Source organism: Bombyx mori, chromosome 24 (assembly GCF_030269925.1).
Source record: "Bombyx mori chromosome 24, ASM3026992v2".
NCBI classification, from domain to species: Eukaryota; Metazoa; Arthropoda; class Insecta; order Lepidoptera; family Bombycidae; genus Bombyx; species Bombyx mori.
The window spans coordinates 7,853,153-7,874,632 of NC_085130.1; the positions used below are offsets into that span (position 1 = coordinate 7,853,153).

General features: G+C 36.6%; 1 protein-coding gene across 3 annotated transcripts in view; it reads right to left on the reverse strand.

The window, feature by feature from the left end:
• Positions 1–21,169, reverse strand: part of LOC101742436 (uncharacterized) — a 46,696-nt gene extending 25,527 nt beyond the window's left edge. Inside the window, exons 1-2 of one of the 3 annotated variants that reach the window (XM_062675747.1) lie at positions 21,020–21,169; positions 20,700–20,719 (exon numbers count right to left, since the gene is read on the reverse strand). Coding sequence is in view for 1 of the 3 variants with exons in the window: in XM_012697491.4 (XP_012552945.1) it covers positions 12,840–13,152 (313 nt within the window). In the remaining 2 variants the exon portion in view is untranslated. Of the gene's footprint in view, positions 1–12,839; positions 15,405–20,699; positions 20,720–21,019 lie in introns of those variants that run through there. The other 2 variants (XM_012697493.4, XM_012697491.4) reach the window with 2 other exon arrangements.
• Between the last annotated feature and the right edge of the window lie 311 nt (positions 21,170–21,480).

Genomic DNA, 21,480 nt, shown 5'->3' on the forward strand with positions numbered 1-21,480 from the left:
CACGTCCGTATAGGTCGATACTTATTACCTATGTACGAGTACATACATATGTATAATCAAACTGCGCAATAGTCAGTATTCCGACGCTCCGCATTCTATAAGCATTAATATAGAGTCGATCTATCGACGGTTCGGTTAACTATAATAGTTAGAAATATGCTGTCACGACACTTTTTGTAAATAATAATGTGTTCTACAAAATCGTAGTACATTATTTTATTTTATCATCAATAGCTTTCGCAGGGCACGCGATGTAAAGAATATTTTAGGTAATTTTTTTACACCTTGGGTTACATTATTGGAGTTTCAGTAAGGTACCCTAATTAGTTTCAAAAAAGATTATAGCCTATGTCACTCGGGAATAGTGTAGCTTCGAAACAGTGAAAGAATTTTTCAAATCGGTCCAGTAGTTTCGGAGCCTATTCAATATAAATAAACAAACAAATCTTTCCTCTTTATAATATTATTATTATAGATAAAAGTGATTTTAATTATGTATGTTCTGTCTATTAACTTTTCCAGGGCTCAAACCACCGAATCGATTATGACGAATTTCGTCATGGAAACTATCCGTACCCCGGGAAAGAATATAGGTTGGCTTTCATCCCACAGCTGAACACGAGTCTCCCTGCCCACGCGATTTAAGACGTACTCGGGCGGAGCTTCGAACGGAAAGCTACTACACAAAGTTTCTAATGAGCTCTTTTTACGTTTGAGGAGACAGGAGGGTGGTAGCTACGTTGCCTACGTGATTGCCTATGCCCTCAGAGAGTACCACCACCTACCTGCCACCAAGGCGAAGGTCGTGTCTCCTACGTGGAAATCGCAAGTCCTTTGACGTAACAGCCATCCCGTCTAAAAGACTCGAATATCACGACAATAGTGGGTGTCAATTAGTTGTTTGAAGAGAATTTACGACAAAATGGAAAATGGAGAATAAGAAAATGAGTAGGTACATCGTCAATGTAGTCCAAGTCAATTACATGTACATTATCAAGGATAACTAGAAAAGTAATGTTCGGATCTTAATACAATCTTGGGAGTACATGAGAAGCGCCAGGTTTAAATAAAACAAGTATCGAATCCTTTCTTTCACATAACTTTAATACCTATGTGTTCTGGTATTCTGGTAACCACTTAACGCTAGAAGCGCCGTGAGCTCGTTCATTCAAATCTATATATTAATACGTGAAGCAAAAACTTTGTACCACTTTTTACGAAAATTGCGCAGACGGAGGAGTATAAAAATTTCCAGACTAATATAGGATACAGAGGAGTTCAGAATGCTAATACTTTTTTATGATGTATAAAAAATACATTAAATCAATTAATAAAATATGACACACACTATTATGTATTTGGCACACAGACGCATATATTATACTCTTTTATTTATTGTTAAAGTCTGTGGTCAAATTGAGAATAGATTAATATTGTTTGTTTTTAATATATTGTTTGTCTATAGTGTAGCCTTGGTGAAATCTGAGATTGTAGAAGTAAAGTTTTTGACAATAGAACCATAATAATGTTCAAACTTATAATTTAAATTAATGATTATGGTCGTAATTCGACTACTGGGCGACCACTAATAAACAATATGCAAAACTTAATCTCGCAACAAAAACAATTTCAATTTTATCTAAACAGGGATGGCTAACTCTAGTTTTTTTTTATTTCTACCATTTAATTGCGTAAGTATATATAAGTATATGTAAGTGTATATTTATAAGTACATAGCTTTAACTAAATAATAATTGCGTAAGTATATTATTATATAAGTATATGTAAGTACATATATTTATAAGTAGCTTTAACTAAATAATTATTATTTTTATTCATTTATTAGATATAATTAGATTATTGTTTAAGTTGAATATTAGTTTTAAAATCCATTAATTATATAAATCAATTTTAATTATAAAAAAAAAATGTGTAAATAAAACGTGACTTAAAACATCTATATCTATACTAATATTATAAAGAGGAAAGATTTGTTTGTTTGTTTGTTTCGAATAGGCTCCGAAACTACTGGACCGATTTGAAAAATTCTTTTTCCATTAGAAGCCGACATTCTCCCTGATGAACATAGGCTACTTTTTTTATTTATTTTTTATTTTATTTTTTTGGTTTCATGTGTGTTTTAATGTTTCCGAAGCGAAGCGAGGGCGGGTCGATAGTTATTCAATATAATATTTAATGTAGCAAGAATTAATTAACGACATCCTTGATAGAATATTTCGTTAAATGAATGAATGATTTATTTTATTTCAGACAACAACAAGTTCAATCTGTACATAGTATCATTGAAACATACTTAAAATTACCTAAAATTTCCTAAAAACTAATTATTAATCACCTAAATACCTAATTATTAATGAAACCATCGTGTAATAATAATCAAATCCGCAAAATTATAATTTGCGTAATCACTGATGGTAGGACCTCTTGGGAGTCCGCACGGGTAGGTACCACCACCCCGCCTATTTCCGCCGTGAAGCAGTAATGCGTTTCGGTTCGAAGGGTGGGGCAGCCGTTGTAACTACATATACTGAGACCTTAGAACGCGTTTCCGATCCGGTGGTAGATTCTGCGAAGCACGGCTCTTGCTAGGGTTTGTGTTAGCAACGTCGTCAGGTTTGAGCCCCGTGAGCTAACCTACTAGTTAAGGTTACGCTGGAATAGCCTCTCAAGGCTACCAGCTTACGTAGGAAAAAAAAAACTTATATCTCATGGTGGGTGGCGCATTTACGTTGTAGATGTCTATGGGCTCCAGTAACCACTTAACACCAGGTGGGCTGTCAGCTCGTCCATCTAACTAAGCAATAAAAAAAATTAAAATATTACCTAAAAAGCAAAGAAATTAATGTGAATTTAAACGTCATCTAATCTCGCAATACCTTTAATCATATTTAAAGAGTACTGAACGGTAGTAACGTTCTTTGACGACGGTAACCACTCATCATCAGGTGGGCCGTGTGTTCGCCTGCCTACAAGGGTAAAAGAAAAAACGAAATTATCGACACACACATTTACTCTGGGACATCAACAATATCACACCAGAGAAATAACCTAGCGACGATGACTATTCGAAACCGCATTCTCTCAAACTTTCCTAATGATTGAAATAAAATGAACGCGAATTAAACAACAAAGAATCGATGACACAGCGAACGGTGAGTCACGAATTCAATACGCCAGAATATAAGTTGGAATGGTATGCTCCATAATCTTTATGTCTATACAACATGTAACATATTTAACGCACACCCTCAAACACCCCAATTAGACTTTAATAGTATAAACGCTATGCATACACCAAATATTATTTATATGTGCGTTAACATTGATTATTTGTGAAATTAGTTATTCCCATTTCGTGGAAATAAAATGGTCACCGATTCACACTCCGCTGCGCACGCACACACAGACACCTACTCGCCGCGCCCGGCCCCTTGTTCAATGCACTTTAATGACCGTTTTCGTATTTGTTGTTTTATTTTAGATAATACTGCAATGTCACTTTTCACTTTATCAAAGGCGGTTATTATCTTATTCTTTAGTTCTTCGGCACTTATTGTCTTTGTGTTATAAACTAGCGATTTAATTCGCCCCCACAAAAAAAAGTCGAGAGGCGTCAAATCAGCTGATCTAGGAGGTCACTGACCGAAAAGACATAGCGAAATACGGGAGATATTTTATTTGCACTATCACTTGACCTCTTATCGATAAGGTGGACGCGGCGTGACTGACTTGTCAAAAATATTTTGTTGACTTCGTTGTTTAGATTTTTCTTTGATCACCGCCGACGCAACCGCGTCGCCGCGAACATCGGGATTAGCCTGCCGTTTATTGTAAGAATATTATGCCGACGAAAGAAAGGGATAGTAATTATTTTTGTATTACGTGGTTTTCTTTTATGTATTGTAGTGTTGCTGTGTGCCGGCGGTTGGTATTGTGTGCGTAGGTATTTTATTTTGTAATAGACTATTAGCCTTGAAATAAGTATCAGATTTCTTTAATTAAATAAAATTTTTTTTTACTAATTAGATATTTCATTTTAAAAAGTCTTAATACCCTGACTTACGTTCCATTTTCGTTTCTATGAACTGTTTAGCTAGCTGTGTAGGGTGACTGTAATTTACTTAGTTTTAACTAAATTTTAGAAAAAAAAATTGGTACATAAAAAACAATCAAAATCGATCCAGATTCCGATTCTGAACAAATTACTTTCAGGGTGTGCGTTAATTATGTTACATGTTGTATATTAATACGTGAAGCAAAAATTTTGTATCCCTTTTTACGAAAATTGCGCGGACGGAGGAGTATGAAATTTTCCTCACTTATAGAGAATGTAGAGAAGAAGTGCACAATGCTAATATTTTTTTAAAATAATGCATAAAAGATACATTAAATCAATAAAGAAAACATTACACACACTACATACCATGTATTTGACGCACACACGCATGCATACTATTTATTGTCAAACTTTTGTTCTGGACGTCTGTTGTCAAATTGAGAATAGATTAAATATTGTTTGTCTTTATTAATATTTTTTTATAGTGTAGCCTTGGTGAAATTTGTGATTATAGAAGTATCAAATACAATCATAATAGTGTACAAACTTACAATTCCAATTAATTATAGTCGAATTTCGACTACTGCGGGACCTCTAGTATATATAATTCTACAACCCGGCAGATGGCGTTGCAGTCCGTATCTAGGTTATTTATCTATAGTGCAACTAAACGGCTGGATCGACTTGAATAAATTTTTGTGTATGCATTCACAGGACAACGTTTGTCTACCTATAATTTTTTCCTTTTTCTTTGAAGGAAGTATTAGGCATTCCAGTTTCACCAGGACAGGTGAGCGTGCGCGGTCTTAGCCAGGGGAGGGGTATTACAGTGATGAGGGTAGGCCGAAGAATACTTTAGACTAATCAACATCCTTTTCGTCTTATCCAGAGCTCTTTATGTAGACTGGACAGATGAGCTCCAGACAGACGAAGGCGATACATCATTATCAAAACAGCTGCCCTCAAACCGATACTCAAAAGTTCGCACAACAGCGAAACAGTGCTTAGTGCGATGACAGCGCCCCTAGCGGTAAACGTAAGCAAACGTTCCAACGCCATACTGAGTTAACTTTTACGCTATCGAGAACGTTAAAAAAAGCACACTTATAGCCACATTTGAGTATTACAATACCCTCCAATTAACGAAGCTAATTTATCAATTTTTCCTTCATGTTGAACACGCTTTTATTAGCTTCGTATGTTTGTATACGTAGCGAAATCTTTGAACGTCTTATTCAGAGACTTCAAGACATCCCATTAATTTGAATCAGCACACGTAATCAAGGACCGTGGCATCAGTAATATCATCTGATCGGTATTTCATATTAAATAGAAAAAAAGGTCAAAAATAATCTATACTAATATTATAAAGCTGAAGAGTTTGTTTGTTTGAACGCGCTAATCTCAGGAACTACTGGTCAGATTTGAAAAATTCTTTCAGTGGTAGATAGCCCATTTATCGAGGAAGGCTATAGGCTATAGCCTCACATTAAGACCAATACAAGTGGAGCACCAATAAAAAATGTTTCAAAATATTTTCACTTTCTACGTAAATGAAGTGGGGGTTAAAATTTAGCGTTATGCCAAAGTAACTATTCCACGCGGACGGAGTCGCGGGCAAAAGCTAGTAATAAAATAATTGCTACTTCGGTTTGCCTTAAAGGCATTTTTATTTATTTATTACACGTATGTACACATATGTGTACTATTTACACTGGCGGACTTAATAATTAAGCCATTCTCTTTTAGTCAACCAAAGGCAGTGCAGAAGAAAATGGTAGGTGCATTGGAATTTATATTAAATTATTAATACATACACAAAATATAATATAAATATATAGTTTATACAGTGCCTATTCAAACTGTAACAGTTTTTAAACCGTATATTAATATTTATATTATTCCCACTAGATTTTACTTAGCGGAAAATCCCGATAGTGTCATATTATAAATTCATTAATATCAATATTACAAAAAACTTCACTGTGTTACCTTTGTTTATTATCGAAACGAAAACATATTATTCAATCGTTAGTATGTTAGTTGTTTGTCTCGTTATAAGTACGTATTAGAAGTTGTTGTTTGATATTATACATAATAGGTTGGGGAAAAAGTCTTTTCGCATTATAGTATGTATGAACTTGTATTAAAATCTCTTTGGCTATACTATTTGTAGCTGGCTGGTTTTGGTGTCATTAAAAGTTTAAATTTTAAAGAAGATAATTCCAAATTCAAATTAGGAAAATGTGTTATTATTTTTTATTTTTGTACTGACAAGTTTTTTTTTTAAGTGATTTTATGACCTGATAACTAAGACCTTTAAGTCATGTCTTATTTTAATTTATATTCTTATTTTTATGAAAAATGATAATATGGAGTGAAATGAAATGAAATGAGATGATATGGAATGAAATATAATCTTAGTAAAATGGTGGTCATTTACTAAGATTTTTTCAGTGGACTTTTTGGAGGATCCCGAGAAGTTGCGTCCAGCGGCTTTGTTTCATTTTCCCACATTTGTGCACTTTCACAGATATTAAACAGTTATTACACATTTAAACCCGAAGAAACACTAAATAGACAAAATAAAACAAATCACACAACTTCACTTCTCGCGTTCCCGCCAAAAAGTCCTGTACTGTCAAGATGAGTGAATCTAATGAAGATTATTATTATTATTATACGAGTCGGATATTTAATTTCGAAATTTTAATTCGGTACTCTGTGTCTGCATAATTTATAGATAAAATTATATTTACGGTTTAATTTTGCGTCTTTTATTAGTCATGCTATTACTGACGATTTGACTGTTGTCCGTGGGGAGAATAGGGTGTTCAAATCGTAATAGACATTTGAATATTATACAAACTGTTATTAGAATTTCGATCGTAAAATTTGTTTTTTTTTATTATTATTTTTTATTGTCCGTGTAGGCAGACGGCCTACCTGATGGTGAGTGGTTACGCCGCCCATGGACTTCAGCAATGCCAGGGGTAGAGCCAAGCCGCTGCCAAAATCCGTTTTATCAATGTCAATGTGCCGATTAGATCCGCCTTTAGCTGCGAACATAGGAATGGGCTTGCATTTTTTTTATCCGCGAATAGTGAAAAACGCGAATGAAGGAAGCGCGAATAAGGAGATTTTAATATGTAGTTATCAGTTCTAGTTGCTATTGAAGCGCCAGGGGCAGACCCAAGCCGCTGCCTACAATTTCTAATTATTTCAACTATTCGCGAACATTCTATATTTATATATAAATAGATTTGTGCTTCGAAACATCGCAATAATTTGAATTTTGGATTCTATTAAACGATTAAAATGGAATTTACATATCCTACTACAATTTTTTTTTATTGCATAGTTCGTTGGACGAGCTCACAGCCCACCTGGTGTTAAGTGGTTACTGGAGCCCAGACATCTACAACGTAAATACACCCACCTTGAGATATAAGTTTTAAGGTCTCAGTATAGTTACAACGGCTGCTCCACCCTTCAAACCGAAACGCATTACTGCTTCACGGTAGAAATAGGCAGGGCGGTGGTACCTACCCGTGCGGACTCACAAGAGGTCCTACCACCAGTAAATTACATATTAAAACGAAAGCAAGTTTGTTTGTTACGCTTTTATATCTTATCTGCTCAACCGGTATCATGGAATTTTGCGGTCACATTGTCGGAGGATACTCATCTAAGCAAAAAAACAAGATTGTCAGTTTTTACCATCCTCCTTACTTCTACCCTCCATAATTAGAAAGGAGCGTTTTTTTTTTATTGCCCTTGTAGGCAGACGAGCATACGGCCCATCTGATGGTGAGTGGTTACCGTCGCCCATGGACTTCAGCAATACCAGAGTCAGAGCCAAGCCGCTGCCTACCGCTTAATACTCTCCACAAGCCTCGTTTGAAGAAGGACATGTCATAGCGTCTCTGGAGTAAGCGTCATAGGGAAGATCTTCTGCCGAGCGACTTACATTGCTCTGTGGACAGACTCTCCGAATGTTATATCATCGATCGGAACATTGTATTCAAACATATCTTGGAAACGTTGTTAGCGTGATTCATTCAATCAAAAGGTAATCAAATTAAGGTAATTTTGACGTTAATTTTGATTTTTTATTTACTATTTTTTAGATCTTATCTATATCTATACAATCTATCTATATATATGTATGTAAATCGTTTGGAGCCTCTGGGTCTGCGGAGGGACTTCGGTTCCCTCTGTATTCTGTACCGCATGTTCCATGGGGAGTGCTCTGAGGAATTGTTCGAGATGATACCGGCATCTCGTTTTTACCATCGCACCGCCCGCCACCGGAGTAGAGTTCATCCATACTACCTGGAGCCACTGCGGTCATCCACAGTGCGTTTCCAGAGATCTTTTTTGCCACGTACCATCCGGCTATGGAATGAGCTCCCCTCCACGGTGTTTCCCGAGCGCTATGACATGTCCTTCTTCAAACGAGGCTTGTGGAGAGTATTAAGCGGTAGGCAGCGGCTTGGCTCTGCCCCTGGCATTGCTGAAGTCCATGGGCGACGGTAACCACTCACCATCAGGTGGGCCGTATGCTCGTCTGCCTACAAGGGCAATAAAAAAAAAAAAAAAAAAAAAAATCAATCTATCTGTACATAATCTACTATCTATATATATATAAATCGTCGTCTATATTTAGAAGTCTTCGTGGCCTAAGAGATAAGACGTCCGGTGCATTCGTGTTGAACGATGCACCTGTGTTCGAATCCCAGGCGGGTACCAATTTTTCTAATGAAATGCGTACTCAACAAATGTTCACGATTGACTTCCACGGTGAAGGAATAACATCGTGTAATAAAAGTGAAACCCGCAAAATTATAATTTGCGTAATTACTGTTGGTAGGACCTCTTGTGAGTCCGCGCGGGTAGGTACCACCGCCCTGCCTATTTCTGCCGTGAAGCAGTAATGCGTTTCGGTTTGAAGGGTGGGGCAGCCGTTGTAACTATACTGAGATCTTAGAACTTATATCTCAAGGTGGGTGGCGCATTTTACGTTGTAGATGTCCATGGGCTCCAGTAACCACTTAACATCAGGTGGGCTGTGAGCTCGTCCACCCATCTAAGCAAAAATAAAAAATTAATAAATAAATCTAGTGGTTTTTATGGGTGTTCCGTTATAACTACTGAACCATGCATCCGATTGACTTGAAACTTGGTATCCATGTAGAAAATACATGTATTTAATGGATAGGCTAATATTTATATGAGTGTTGGACTCCCTACACTAGTTGCGGGGGCGTTAATGATGAGAATCTTTGTGGGGTTGAGAAATAATAATGTTAATTTTAAATGCCCAGCGAAGCGGACGGGTACAGCTAGTATTTTAATATTATTATTATTGCCTTTGCTTTATTCCGAGATTGTAATTATTGTTTTTATTTATTTCTGGTATACTATACGAAATGTTAATGAATATAATATGGATGCAAAATCAGAAGTAAAATCAACGATTTTTTTTTTGTTTTTTTATTGCCCTTGTAAGCAGACGAGCATACGGCCCACCTGATGGTGAGTGGTTACCGTCGCCCATGGACTTCAGCAATGCCAGGGGCAGAGCCAAGCCACTGCCTACCTCAACGAGTTAATTACTATTCAGATGAAGCGACATTTTTGCAACTTTACAGGAGAGCCATTTAAGCGTTTAATATTTGGATAAAATATCGTAACAAGCAAATGAAAAACTTCTTCACTTATTTGAATGAAGTAAACTGAATTGAAGTTCAATTAAAAACAACGAATTGTTGATGCTGATACCAAGTAAAGCGGACGTTTTTTTTTCTTCCTAATTGCCTTTCTAGGCCGACGAACGAGCATAAGGCCCACCTGATGGTGAGCGGTTACCGACGCTCATGTACGTCAGCAATGCCAGGGGCAGAGCCAAGGCGCTAAGTACTCTCCGCAAGCCTCGTTTGAAGAATTACAAAGAAAAATGCCGCGTAGGTATTGAGAGAAATGTCGCTCAAACCAAATAACCTTTCACGATGTGTTTTATAATGGTTAGTTTTCTTTTCTTTCTCCTACCTATGCTGATAGCTTTGAGAGGCTATTTCGGCTTAGCCTCGACGTGTAGGTGAGCTCACGGGGCTCAAACCGGGAGTGTTGCTAACACTGGCCCTAGCAGGAGCAGTGCTTCGCAGAATCTACCACCGGATCGGAAACGCGACCCACCGAGAAGATCCGGCGAGAAACTCAGTGGGCTGTTGTTAGTGCTATTTAAAGAATGAATCGAACGCTCTAGAAAAAGTTGATACTTTTATATTTTATACGTACAAATTGTTCCGAGAAAGGAATAAGTATCTCGACTAACTATAATCGAATTACCTGATAATTCATTAAGTCTATTCCTAGTTACGATCATTATCGTAATTGAAATACGTGAAACGATTAGAGGGGGGCTAATGTTGATTGATTTGATTAAAAATAATTGGTAATTAGTATTCGTATTTACTGGTGGTAGGGCGTCTTGTGAGTCCGCGCGGGTAGGTACCTACCAACAGCCTGCCTATTTCTGCCGTGAAGCAGTGATGCGTTTCTGTTTGAAGGGTGGGGCAGCCGCTATACTGAGACCTTAGAGCTCTTATCTCAAGGTGGGTGGCGCATTTATGTTGTAGATGTCTATGGGCTCCGATAACCATTTAACGTCCGTGTCTTATGCCATACAGAAACATTCAACCAGTGTTACCTATAGGCATCAGTAACCACTTTAGGATAAAAGGGAAGTCATTTGCCATTAATAGAAAAAAAATGGTTTTTTTCTCATAGTATCTAGATTTGAGTAATCAACGCATATTTTTGTTTGATCGATTCAATTTCATGGAACTTGGCGGTTGTATTTCGATATTTTTTTGTAAAATTCCTCGAGCTTTAAGGGCGTTTATTATACGAATGATAATCTACCGACGCCAACCAAAAGAAAGAAAAACAGATTAAAATACTGCTAAAACAGACGAATGTCAGGGAAGTAATGACAGTAGCTCGTAAAACATTCTGAACTAAAAATAATAATAAAACAATTTATTTAATTTCCTTTTTAAAAAAAAGGCAAACGAAATCAGGAACGAATATTATACCTACGCGGCCAAAAACGCCACGTGTACAGAAACTGGCACTAACCGATATTCGAAGAAAAAAAGTTGCAAGCCCTTACGTAATATTCGCGATAATGTTACCGACGGAAAACGCTCACAACTAGAGCAACTTTAAAAACGTGTATAATGTTTTTAAATTTAGAACATTAACATTTCAATAGTAATCATAATCACTACCAACGCGCTGCAACATTGCGATAAAAATTGTTTCGTCTAAGAAAACAAAAAAGAACGATACTTCACAAAATAAAAAAAAATCAAAATTAATTTAAAAACAAAACTTACTTATTTAAATTAAAATTAACTAAATAGACTAGTTCAGTTCAAGTCCATGTACAACTATTTATGATTCACGACAAAAAGCGCCATCTTGTTGCCTTAATTATAGATTAAACGACACCGAAATGGCGATGGTAGATTTATTAAAAAAAATTATTCAAAACCTTTCATTATTGTAAACGATGACTCATTCAATTCAAGAAACCTCAGCACAAAGCCAATTAAAAAAAAAAGTAAAGTGACGCTATTTCAAATGTCAAATATGGAATGGAAATTTTTATTTCAGGAAACTATGTTTTATGTAAGTTATATTTTTACTTGTCCCAAATTATATTCCGCATTCGATCCGCATTACACCGCAGCGTCGTATTAAATGTATATTTTCAAATATCACTCGCGACTCATTTCAATTTATTTGTCGCCTCGTGTATTTATCGAGTCTATCTCGTATCGGCCGTAGAGGACAAAGACCTATCGAAAAGCGAAAAACAGATATTACGAATCACGAAATTCGCGTAAAAATTATTATAAAAACCGTATATTCCTTTCATAATTTCAACCGAAAAAAAGCACGACATCGATGATCTCCCAGAAGCATCAAAGGTCAATAATTTTTCCTCGTAGCGGCAAAAAAATAATAATACAAGCGGTTTAACAACCTAGGAAACGTACGCTCCGCAACCCGACTAAATCATATTGTAATTGTGACGTAATTGTTATTTTCGAAATAACACACACACATAACATTATCGTGAACGTTTGAAATTTAATGAGAACTTACTAAATTCAATGCATTAATTTCATAATTTTATTGAACCGTGTCTTGCGATGTGAGTGCGTTGTAAAATATGTCAACGCAACGTTGTATTTACACGCGCACGCCCTACACTATTGTAAAGATAATTTTAGTATAAATTATTACGCCAACAACCCATCGCGTTATGTTGACGACTTATTATCGGCAAAAGCAACGCCTTAGTAACGAGATTGTCGCATTTCATTTATATAATATATTTTTTGGAAAAACATTCAAATGAAACTAATTGTTCTTAGAAAAAATACAATAATTCGAAACGCTTCGAATAATTAAAAAATTTCGAACGCTCGTGAAACAAAATGGCGTAATGAGCAACGAGCATAAATAATATTGTGTATAAAAGACACGTGTTTATTATAAAGTGGTCGTGAGATTGGAAGTCAAAACGTCGTCGTTTTGAAGTGTTACGTTTCGAAAGCGTTTGGCCGACGGAACAAAGACACGCAACTACGAACGCGACCGATGCAAGAGGACGGTTCGCGGAGCCGCCGAGCGCCGCACGCGCCCACTGCACCGCTCGCATCCGCAAATCGTCCGGTTAACGTACCAGCGGTGAACTTCTCCGACATCCCGAGGCCGGTCCATCCCGGCACCACAACCTCGCAGATCTCCTCCCAGCATCTCGTCTTCTCCGCTCTGTCGCCGTAATTCGTATCGTTCGTGTCGAATAAACATGGACGTTTCTGCACTTCAGATATGATAAGGCTACTTTTGATCGCATCGTTGTCTCGGGAACGGCCCATTTTGAATTTATGTGCGTTTTCGATGTGCGTGCGGTTTTTGGGTGCGCGCGCCGGCACAGCGGTACTCTCACATGAACGTCCGCGTGAAACTGGCGGGCTCGGCTTGGCGCGGCGCATCCAATATGGCCGAGCGAGACGGGAAAACAAATAGGTGGCGAGCGCGGAGGCCGCGATATCGCCTCGCGCTAATAAATAAATAAGATGCAACGTTCGTAACGTGTCCTGCCTGTGACCGCAACTATGTAGTTTGTACTAAATTAACGTTTAAAATACGCGATAAGATACCACGGATACAAAATAATACGGTAGATTAGTTAATTGTACGATTTCATTTTCCAATAAAACAATTTACAGCCTTGGTTTTAAAAGCGAAATGTCCTTCTGGTAAAATAATACTAGACAGCTATTTTTATTGATTTATTATTTCCCTCAAATCTCTCGTAATAATAAACATAAATCATGTTTGTATTCAAAATGAAAAGTATGATTATATTACATTATAATGAAACCTATTTTAATTATACGCGCATTCATCCGATGTTAGCGCGATTCTAAGACGCTTCGATTTTAAATTTAAAAAATACGTTTTGCTTTCAAACCCGTTGCGAGGTTTAATGAAATTAACACACAGCCTTGAATAACATGAAATAACATCTAGAATGCGGTTAAAAATTAAAAAGTTATCGTTTTTATTCACTGTGCACGTAATAAACAAGTTTTTTTGTCTCTGTTCAATTGCTTAGTAGTTTTTTTTAAACATTTTTAAAACACGCAGAAGGTTTTATGTAGAAAATATTAAAATAATAAAAAATATGCACGCTCTTGTCAAAATTTATTATGTAAAATTCATTATTGTTTATTTTTGCTCGCAAACCATTTTCTGCCCAGCCAAATGAGAAGAGACAATTAAATACTTCTTTACTATTTAATTTTGTCTTAAACTATTGAGCTGTGTTTGGAATTATGGTACCATATAGGTAGAATTTTACTAACAATGTAAGTTAGGCTGTCTCTGCGTAGCTTCAATCAATAATAGTGCTGTTACATTGCTGACAATAATTACAGGGTGATAAAAACTAGTCACCTTGAGCATTTCAATAGGTACATATTCTTTCCGTTAGATAACCGACGTGATACCTTGTTGTATTTCATTACAAAGGATACCTATGAAGTTACTGTTTTACATAGCTGGCCATTTTAAATGTGATTTATGTATTATTATAATATAAAAATAATTATAAAAGACTGGCAATAAATTTTATTTAAAATAATTATGTGCAATTGGATTTTCAAATTCTGTCATTTGTTTATTGATTAGTGCGTTTTGTTTTCACTATATTTTAATCTTCTTCATCAATATGGACACAATAAAAATATGAGTAACTAGCGGCCCGCTCCGACTCCGCTCGGGTCTTTAACAAAAATTTCAACGATATTTGACATTGTTTTATTTTTTTTAATACAATTACACTTATTGCGGCATAACTATATATAGTTAGACATATGCTGTCGTGACACTTTTTGTAAATATGAATGTGTTCGACAAAGTCGAAGTACATTATTTTATTCTATCATCAATAGTTTTCGCAGTGCACGCGATGTAAAGAATATTTTAGGTATTTTTTTTACACCTTGGGCTACATTATTGTAGTTTTAGTAAGGATCCCTAATTTTTTTCCAAAAAGATTATAGCCTATGTCATTCGGGATAGTGTAGCTTCTAAACAGTAAAAGAATTTTTCAAATCGGTTCAGTAGTTTCGGAGCCTATTCAATACAAGCAAACAAACAAATTTTTCCTCTTTATAATATTAAGTTTATGTATAGAAGTATAGATTATGGAGCAAGAATTCCGTCGCGGTAGCAATACCGCACAAACGACTCACAACATTAATGGCGTGTAAGGAGTGAACACTACAAACCAACGCACGACTTGAACCACTGCGCTGCTAGAGATGCATCGATACTATTGGCGTATATTTAGATTGTTTTTTTTTCTTCCTTTTCTAATATCTTCGAGGGGTTATTCTAGATTCAACGAACTAGTAAGCGAGCTCACGGGGCTCAAACTTGACGTTGCTAACACGAACCGTGGCGGTATTTACGTTGTAGATGTTTATGGGCAGAAGCTGACACATCTGACGATAAGTGATTGCCGGAGTCGGCAAACAACAACGTAATTACAGCACTCAGTTTGAGTCCAGCTGCCCCCACCCCTCAAACCGGAAAATACCTATAGCTTTGCGGCAGAAATAAACAGGGCGATGGTGTCCACGCCAGTAGACCAACCAAGACCCCATACCGCCAGTAATTACGCAAATAATTTTGCGGGTTTGATCTTCGATTGCACGATGTTATTCCGTGACAATCATACCTACATAAGCTAAGTACATAATTCAATAGGAAAATTGGTAACCTCTCTGTGGGATTCGAACACCGCGTCGCATCGCTCGATACGAGTACAGCGAACTTCTTATCTCTTCGGCCACGACTTCATTCGTCCAAATTTTTTACCCACCTTAAGATATGATTTCTAAGGTCTCAGTATAATTACAACGGTTGCCTCACCCTTCAACCCGAAACGCATTACTGCTTCAAGGCAGATATAGGCGAGGTGATGGAACCTACCTGTGCGGACTCACAAGAGGTCCTACCACCAGTAAAAAGGGCTTTCGTATCTCTCAGGACACGACTTCATTTGTCCAACTAGATCAATATAAAATGAAGCTAGGTTATATAACAAAACCTTAGGGCTTTGTAGACCTAACTTCCCAAGCCAGGAAATAAATGCACAGATTGCAATAGTTCGCTTAATTCTGGATTGCTTTATTTGTAACTCCACTTGTACAATCTTTAGATATCTGCTCACTACGGAATACACTGCTTTCTCCCTCATTTTTTTTCCTAAATAAGCTGATAGCCTTGAGAGGCTATTTCAGCATTACCTTAAATAGTAGGTGAGCTCACGGGGCTCAAACCTGACGACGTTGCTAACACGAACCCTAGCAAGAGCCGTGCTTCGCAGAATCTACCACCGGATCGGAAACGCGACCCACTGAGAAGATCCGGCGAGAAACTCAGTGGGCTGGTCCCTCATTTTTCATACTACCGCCTTTTTTATTATGTCACGTCCCCACTACTGCCATTGCTGCCACCAACAGTGTTGCTATTTGGGAATCCGAAAATTGCCTTAACTTTAACATGATAAATTTTATTTTAATTATTTTACAACAACCTTACATATTGTAGAATAATTTAGCCGCGATTAAAAAACATACGTCGTACATAGCATAACATATAATAATCTACAGATATATAAAAATGGATTGCTGTTCGTTAGTCTCGCTAAAACTAGAGAACGGCTGGACCGATTTGGCTAATTTTGGTCTTGAATTATTTGTGGAAGTCCAAAGAAGGTTTAAAAGGCAAATAAATATGAAAATGCTCAGAATTAAATAAAAATAACAATTTTGTTTTCCCTTTGTTGTGTCCCCCGTCGGACGGATTCCTTTTGTTTGTTTTAAGTTTATTTTATACAAAAGTTTAGGTCTTTTATTTATAAATTGAGGCATTACGAAGTCTGCCGGGTCAGCTAGTTGTTTATAATTTTCACCGTTCCATACAAGAGTTTCATAATACAAATGTTTTTTACGCTGTGCTACTTCACACATTACTTGATACTTTTTTGTAGGTACATAAACGAGTGGTTCTCAATATTTTATACTGAACGAGGCACTAACATATTCTTTGAAGATTCGCGACACCATTGGTACATGAAAAATTTATGGTAGTTTAAGTAAAATTTAGAGAAACATTTATCAATTGATAAATAATTCTCTCTCTAATATCAATTGATACATAAGACCTCTCGAGAGTCCGCGCGGGTAGGTACCACCGCCCTGCCTATTGCTGCCGTGAAGCAGTAATGCGTTTCGGTTTGAAGGGTGGGGCAGCCGTTGTAACTATACCGAGATCTTAGAACTTATATCTCAAGGTGGGTGGCGCATTTACGTTGTAGATGTCTATGGGCTCCAGTAACCACTTAACACCAGGTGGGCTGTGAGCTCATCCACCCATCTAAGCAATAAAAAAAATAAAAAATAAAAATTATGTACAGTTAACGTCTAGTAAACATTTGTAGATATATATCTTCATAATTAATGTTCGTAATGGTTTGACCTATGTTGATAGACCACTGTAAATATTGTTAATAATAATACACCGCATCATAGCTGCTGAATCTCTTTCAGAATTTCTATTTTCTGTACTTAAAAAGTTTGTCTGAAAGAGATATGTTTGAGCGATAAATAAATAAATAAATAAAATATAATAAATAAGACCGCCTATCGTACAATTATATTTTTTTTATTGCTTAGATGAGTGGACGAGCTCACAGCCCACCCGGTGTTAAGTGGTTACCGGAGCCCATAGAGGTATGAATTCTAAGGTCTTAGTTTTTACAGTACAACGGCTGCCCCTTGAAACCGTAACGCATTACTGCTTCACGGCTGAAATAGGCAGGGAGGTGGTACCTACCCGTGCGGACTCACAAGAGGTCCTACCACCAGTGAAATTGCCTGTTGCGACTGTTTTTGAATGTTAATTTTGTTTGTTTGGTTTTGGTGTGCAATAAAGTGTATTCTCGCTCTTTCACTCTGAATATTGACCATATATGTACCTCAGATATGCAATTCTCCAAGTCGTTGCGCCCAAAGGATAAGACATTCGGTGCATTCACATGTAGCGATGCACCGGTGTTCGAATCCCGTAGGCGGGTACTAATTTTATCTAATGAAATATGTACTTAACAAATATTCACGATTGACTTCCACGGTGAAGGAATGACATCGTGTAATAAAAATCAAACCCGTAAAATTATAATTTGCGTAATTACTGATGGTAGGACGTCTGGTGAGTACGCACGAGTAAGTACCACCACCCTGCCTATTTTTACCGTAATGCATTTTGGTTCGAAAGGTGCGACAGTCGTTTTACTTTAAAAACTGAGACATTAGAACTCATATCTCAAGGTGGGTGGCGGCATTTACATTGTAGATTTCTATAGGCTCCGGCAAACACTTGCCACCAGGTGGGCCGTGAGCTCGTCCACCCATCTAAGCCCATAAAAGAAAGTCGTCGTAGGTAAAAAAAATCGTATTTGTAATTCTGACCACACACCACACTCGACAGGGGCCAGTGACCGGACTATTAATAGGTGCAATGAGACCTCCTCTGTTTGTGACAGAAAAAGATGTGGCCGTCCACGTAGTGTTCGTACGAAAAAGGTGGTCAAAGCAGTAAGGGAAAGAATTCGAAGAAATCCTGTCCGAAAGCAAAAAAATTTATCTCGGGAGATGAAGATAGCACCTAGAACCATGTCGCGTATTTTAAAAGATGACTTAGGACTTGCAGCCTATAAAAGACGTACTGGTTATTTCTTAACTGATAATTTAAAAGAGAATAGGGTGGTAAAATCGAAACAACTACTGAAGCGGTACGTAAAGGGAGGTCATAGAAAATTTTTGTTTACGGATGAGAAATTTTTACAATCAAGCAACATTTTAACAAACAAAATGACCGTATTTATGCTCAAAGCTCTAAGGAAGCTTCCCAATTAGTCGACAGAGTGCAACGTGGGCACTATCCGATTTCAGTGTGGTTTGGTGGGGTATTAGCTATGAAGAAGTGACTGAGCCATACTTTTGTGAAAAAGGTATCAAAACATCGGCACAAGTGTATCAAGATACCATTCTTGAGAAAGTAGTGAAGCACCTTAACAGCACCATGTTCAATAATCAAGAATAGTCCTTCCAGCAAGACTCGGCGCCAGGTCGGCACTCCCCGACATGTCGCAACACGAAGGTTGAGAGCCGCTGTTTGAAACAAGAAGATATAATACCATTATGTTTTCACCAAAAAACAATAATGCTTTGCGCTTTAAAGATTTTTATTTCATTTGTTTAGCGTATAGACGAGTGGACGAGCTCATGGACATCACAATGCTCCTACCCACCTTGAGATGTAAGATCGAAGTCATGAAGGGGATATGATACAATTTATGAATTTTGAGGAAACCGTGGTAGGTTTCCACTGGTGGTAGAACCCCTTGCGAGTCGCTTCGTTTTCGAAACAAAAAATCCGAATGAAATAATGATGTGATGCTCTGACGTCGTCAAAAGCCCGCGAAAAAATGGCGACGTTCGAAGCATTCCAAGTTCAGAACATTAGGTACATACTTAAAAAGAAACAAACAACAATATTACAATTTTTAATATACATAATAATATATATTGATTTTCCCTCTGAAATATTAAAGCACAATACAATTCGTGAATTAAAAAATGCTTTATATGGCTTTTGAATAGAGTTGAAGTCTGTATGTACTAAGACGACAGAGATTACAGACAAAGATTATTACAAAAGACTAGGTTTTTTTAGACTAAACAAAGACTATTATTAATCTTCAATCTCTCGCCTTCTTAGGTTATAAGCAGATGTCACAAGCTAATGATGAGAGACAATTAGCTGTTATCTTTCAAGAGCACAGTGCGTTAAGTTATAACTGGTGGTAGGACCTCTTGTGAGTCCGCACAGGTAGATACCACCACCCCGCCTATTTCTGCCGTGAAGCAGCAATGCGTTTCGGTTTCAAGGGTGGGCTCGCCGTTGTAACTATACTGAGACCTTGGAACTTATATCTCACGGTGGGTGGTGCTTGGGCGCGCTATTATTTACGTTGTGGATGTCTATGGGCTCCAGTAACCACTTAGCACCAGGAGGGCTGTGAGCTTCGTCCACCCATCTAAGCAATAAAAAAAAAAAAAAAAACTATATAAATAATGAATTTAAATATAAACAAACAAGCTTTTTTCCTATTTGACTTCGATCTTATGTCTTATGGTAATGTCTATTTATGTATGTGCTCCGATGACCAAGGCCTAGACAGCAAGTTTGTTCACTCGAGCTGTCCTTGTTGTGTGTATTTTAATTTATTAAGTAAGCCCATACCTGAGCTTTGGGAAGTCATGATTGGTTTTCAGATAAATAAATGATATTATTTATTTTTCATTGTAAGTCTCACATTTTCTACTTATCCAGCTGAAGTTTGTGTTATTTTTAATATGAGTGTTAAAAAGAAAGACAAACAATCATTCAAGTCTTTTGGGGTTTATGGTATTAAACATATTGAGATACTGTGAAATGCTGATTCCTCATATTCTAACAAAACTCCTTGATCCCAATGTGTATATGTGTGTATAAATGATAGCAATTTCAAAAATTTTCAATGTTCTTAGCGTATAACCGAAAATCTAATTACATTTTAAAATTTTATGGTACACCTGGGATATGTTTTTGGGGTTGATGTGGTGTAAAGTGACAATGTTTTATCTGTATTTTTCAAGTAAAAACAGGCAGTTCTCAACAAATAGACGTCCAACAATTTTCTATGTTCTGTGTCATAGATATTATAAGCATACCATATCAGCTTCTCCAGAAACTCAGCTAGGCACTTCAGACTAGCAATCAAATGAATTCAGTAGCTATAAGCTAAATACAAAAATACAACTCACTAACTAAATAACTAGAAAGTTTTAAACTACAATATACTGTATATTATTTATACCTTACAGATCAGGATGCATTCATACTTGAATTGAGCCATTACCTCTTCAAATTCGTGCGGGGCTTGAATGGATATAAAAAAAATATATTAACTAATAAATAGAGGACCCGTTAATCATGTTTTATTATTTACAAGAATATTACTTGTTAAATACAGAAAAAATTGTTTTCGGTACTTAATTTTTAAAAAGTAAAATTACAGTTTAACTGACTAAGGGGTATTGGATATATAATAGGTATATATTTTATAATTTAGGCAGTTACCTATAATTCGTGTTACAATTTTTAAAAAAATTAAGTGCATTTCCGGTATACTTAGCTGTTTTAAATCTTAATGAGCAGCATAATATTTTAATAACTTACAGGTTTAGTAGACCGACTGTTTACCTCGTCTTCAATTTGCAACGAATACACGAATAACATTTTTTTAAGTTTAATTTAGATTTATTGTTTCAAATCTTTGAAGTACAATATTATTGTGCGAGCATTCCTCAAGCCCTCAACTCAAATATTAAGTGTATAATCTATGATTATGTGTTATCTATGACAGTGAGGACTTTTTGGCGGGAGCGCGAGGAGTGAAGTTGAATGATTTGTTTTATTTTGTCTATTTAGTGTTTCCTCAGGTTTAAATGTGTAAAAACGATGGTTTCTTAACTATTTAATATCTGTGAAAGTGCACAAATGTGGGAAAATGAAACAAAGCTTCTGGACGTAACTTCTCATGATCCTCCAAAAAGTCCACTGAAAATATCTCAGTAAATGACCACCATTTTACTGAGATTATAATCGCAACTCACTTTCATTTAATTTCATCTCAGTTG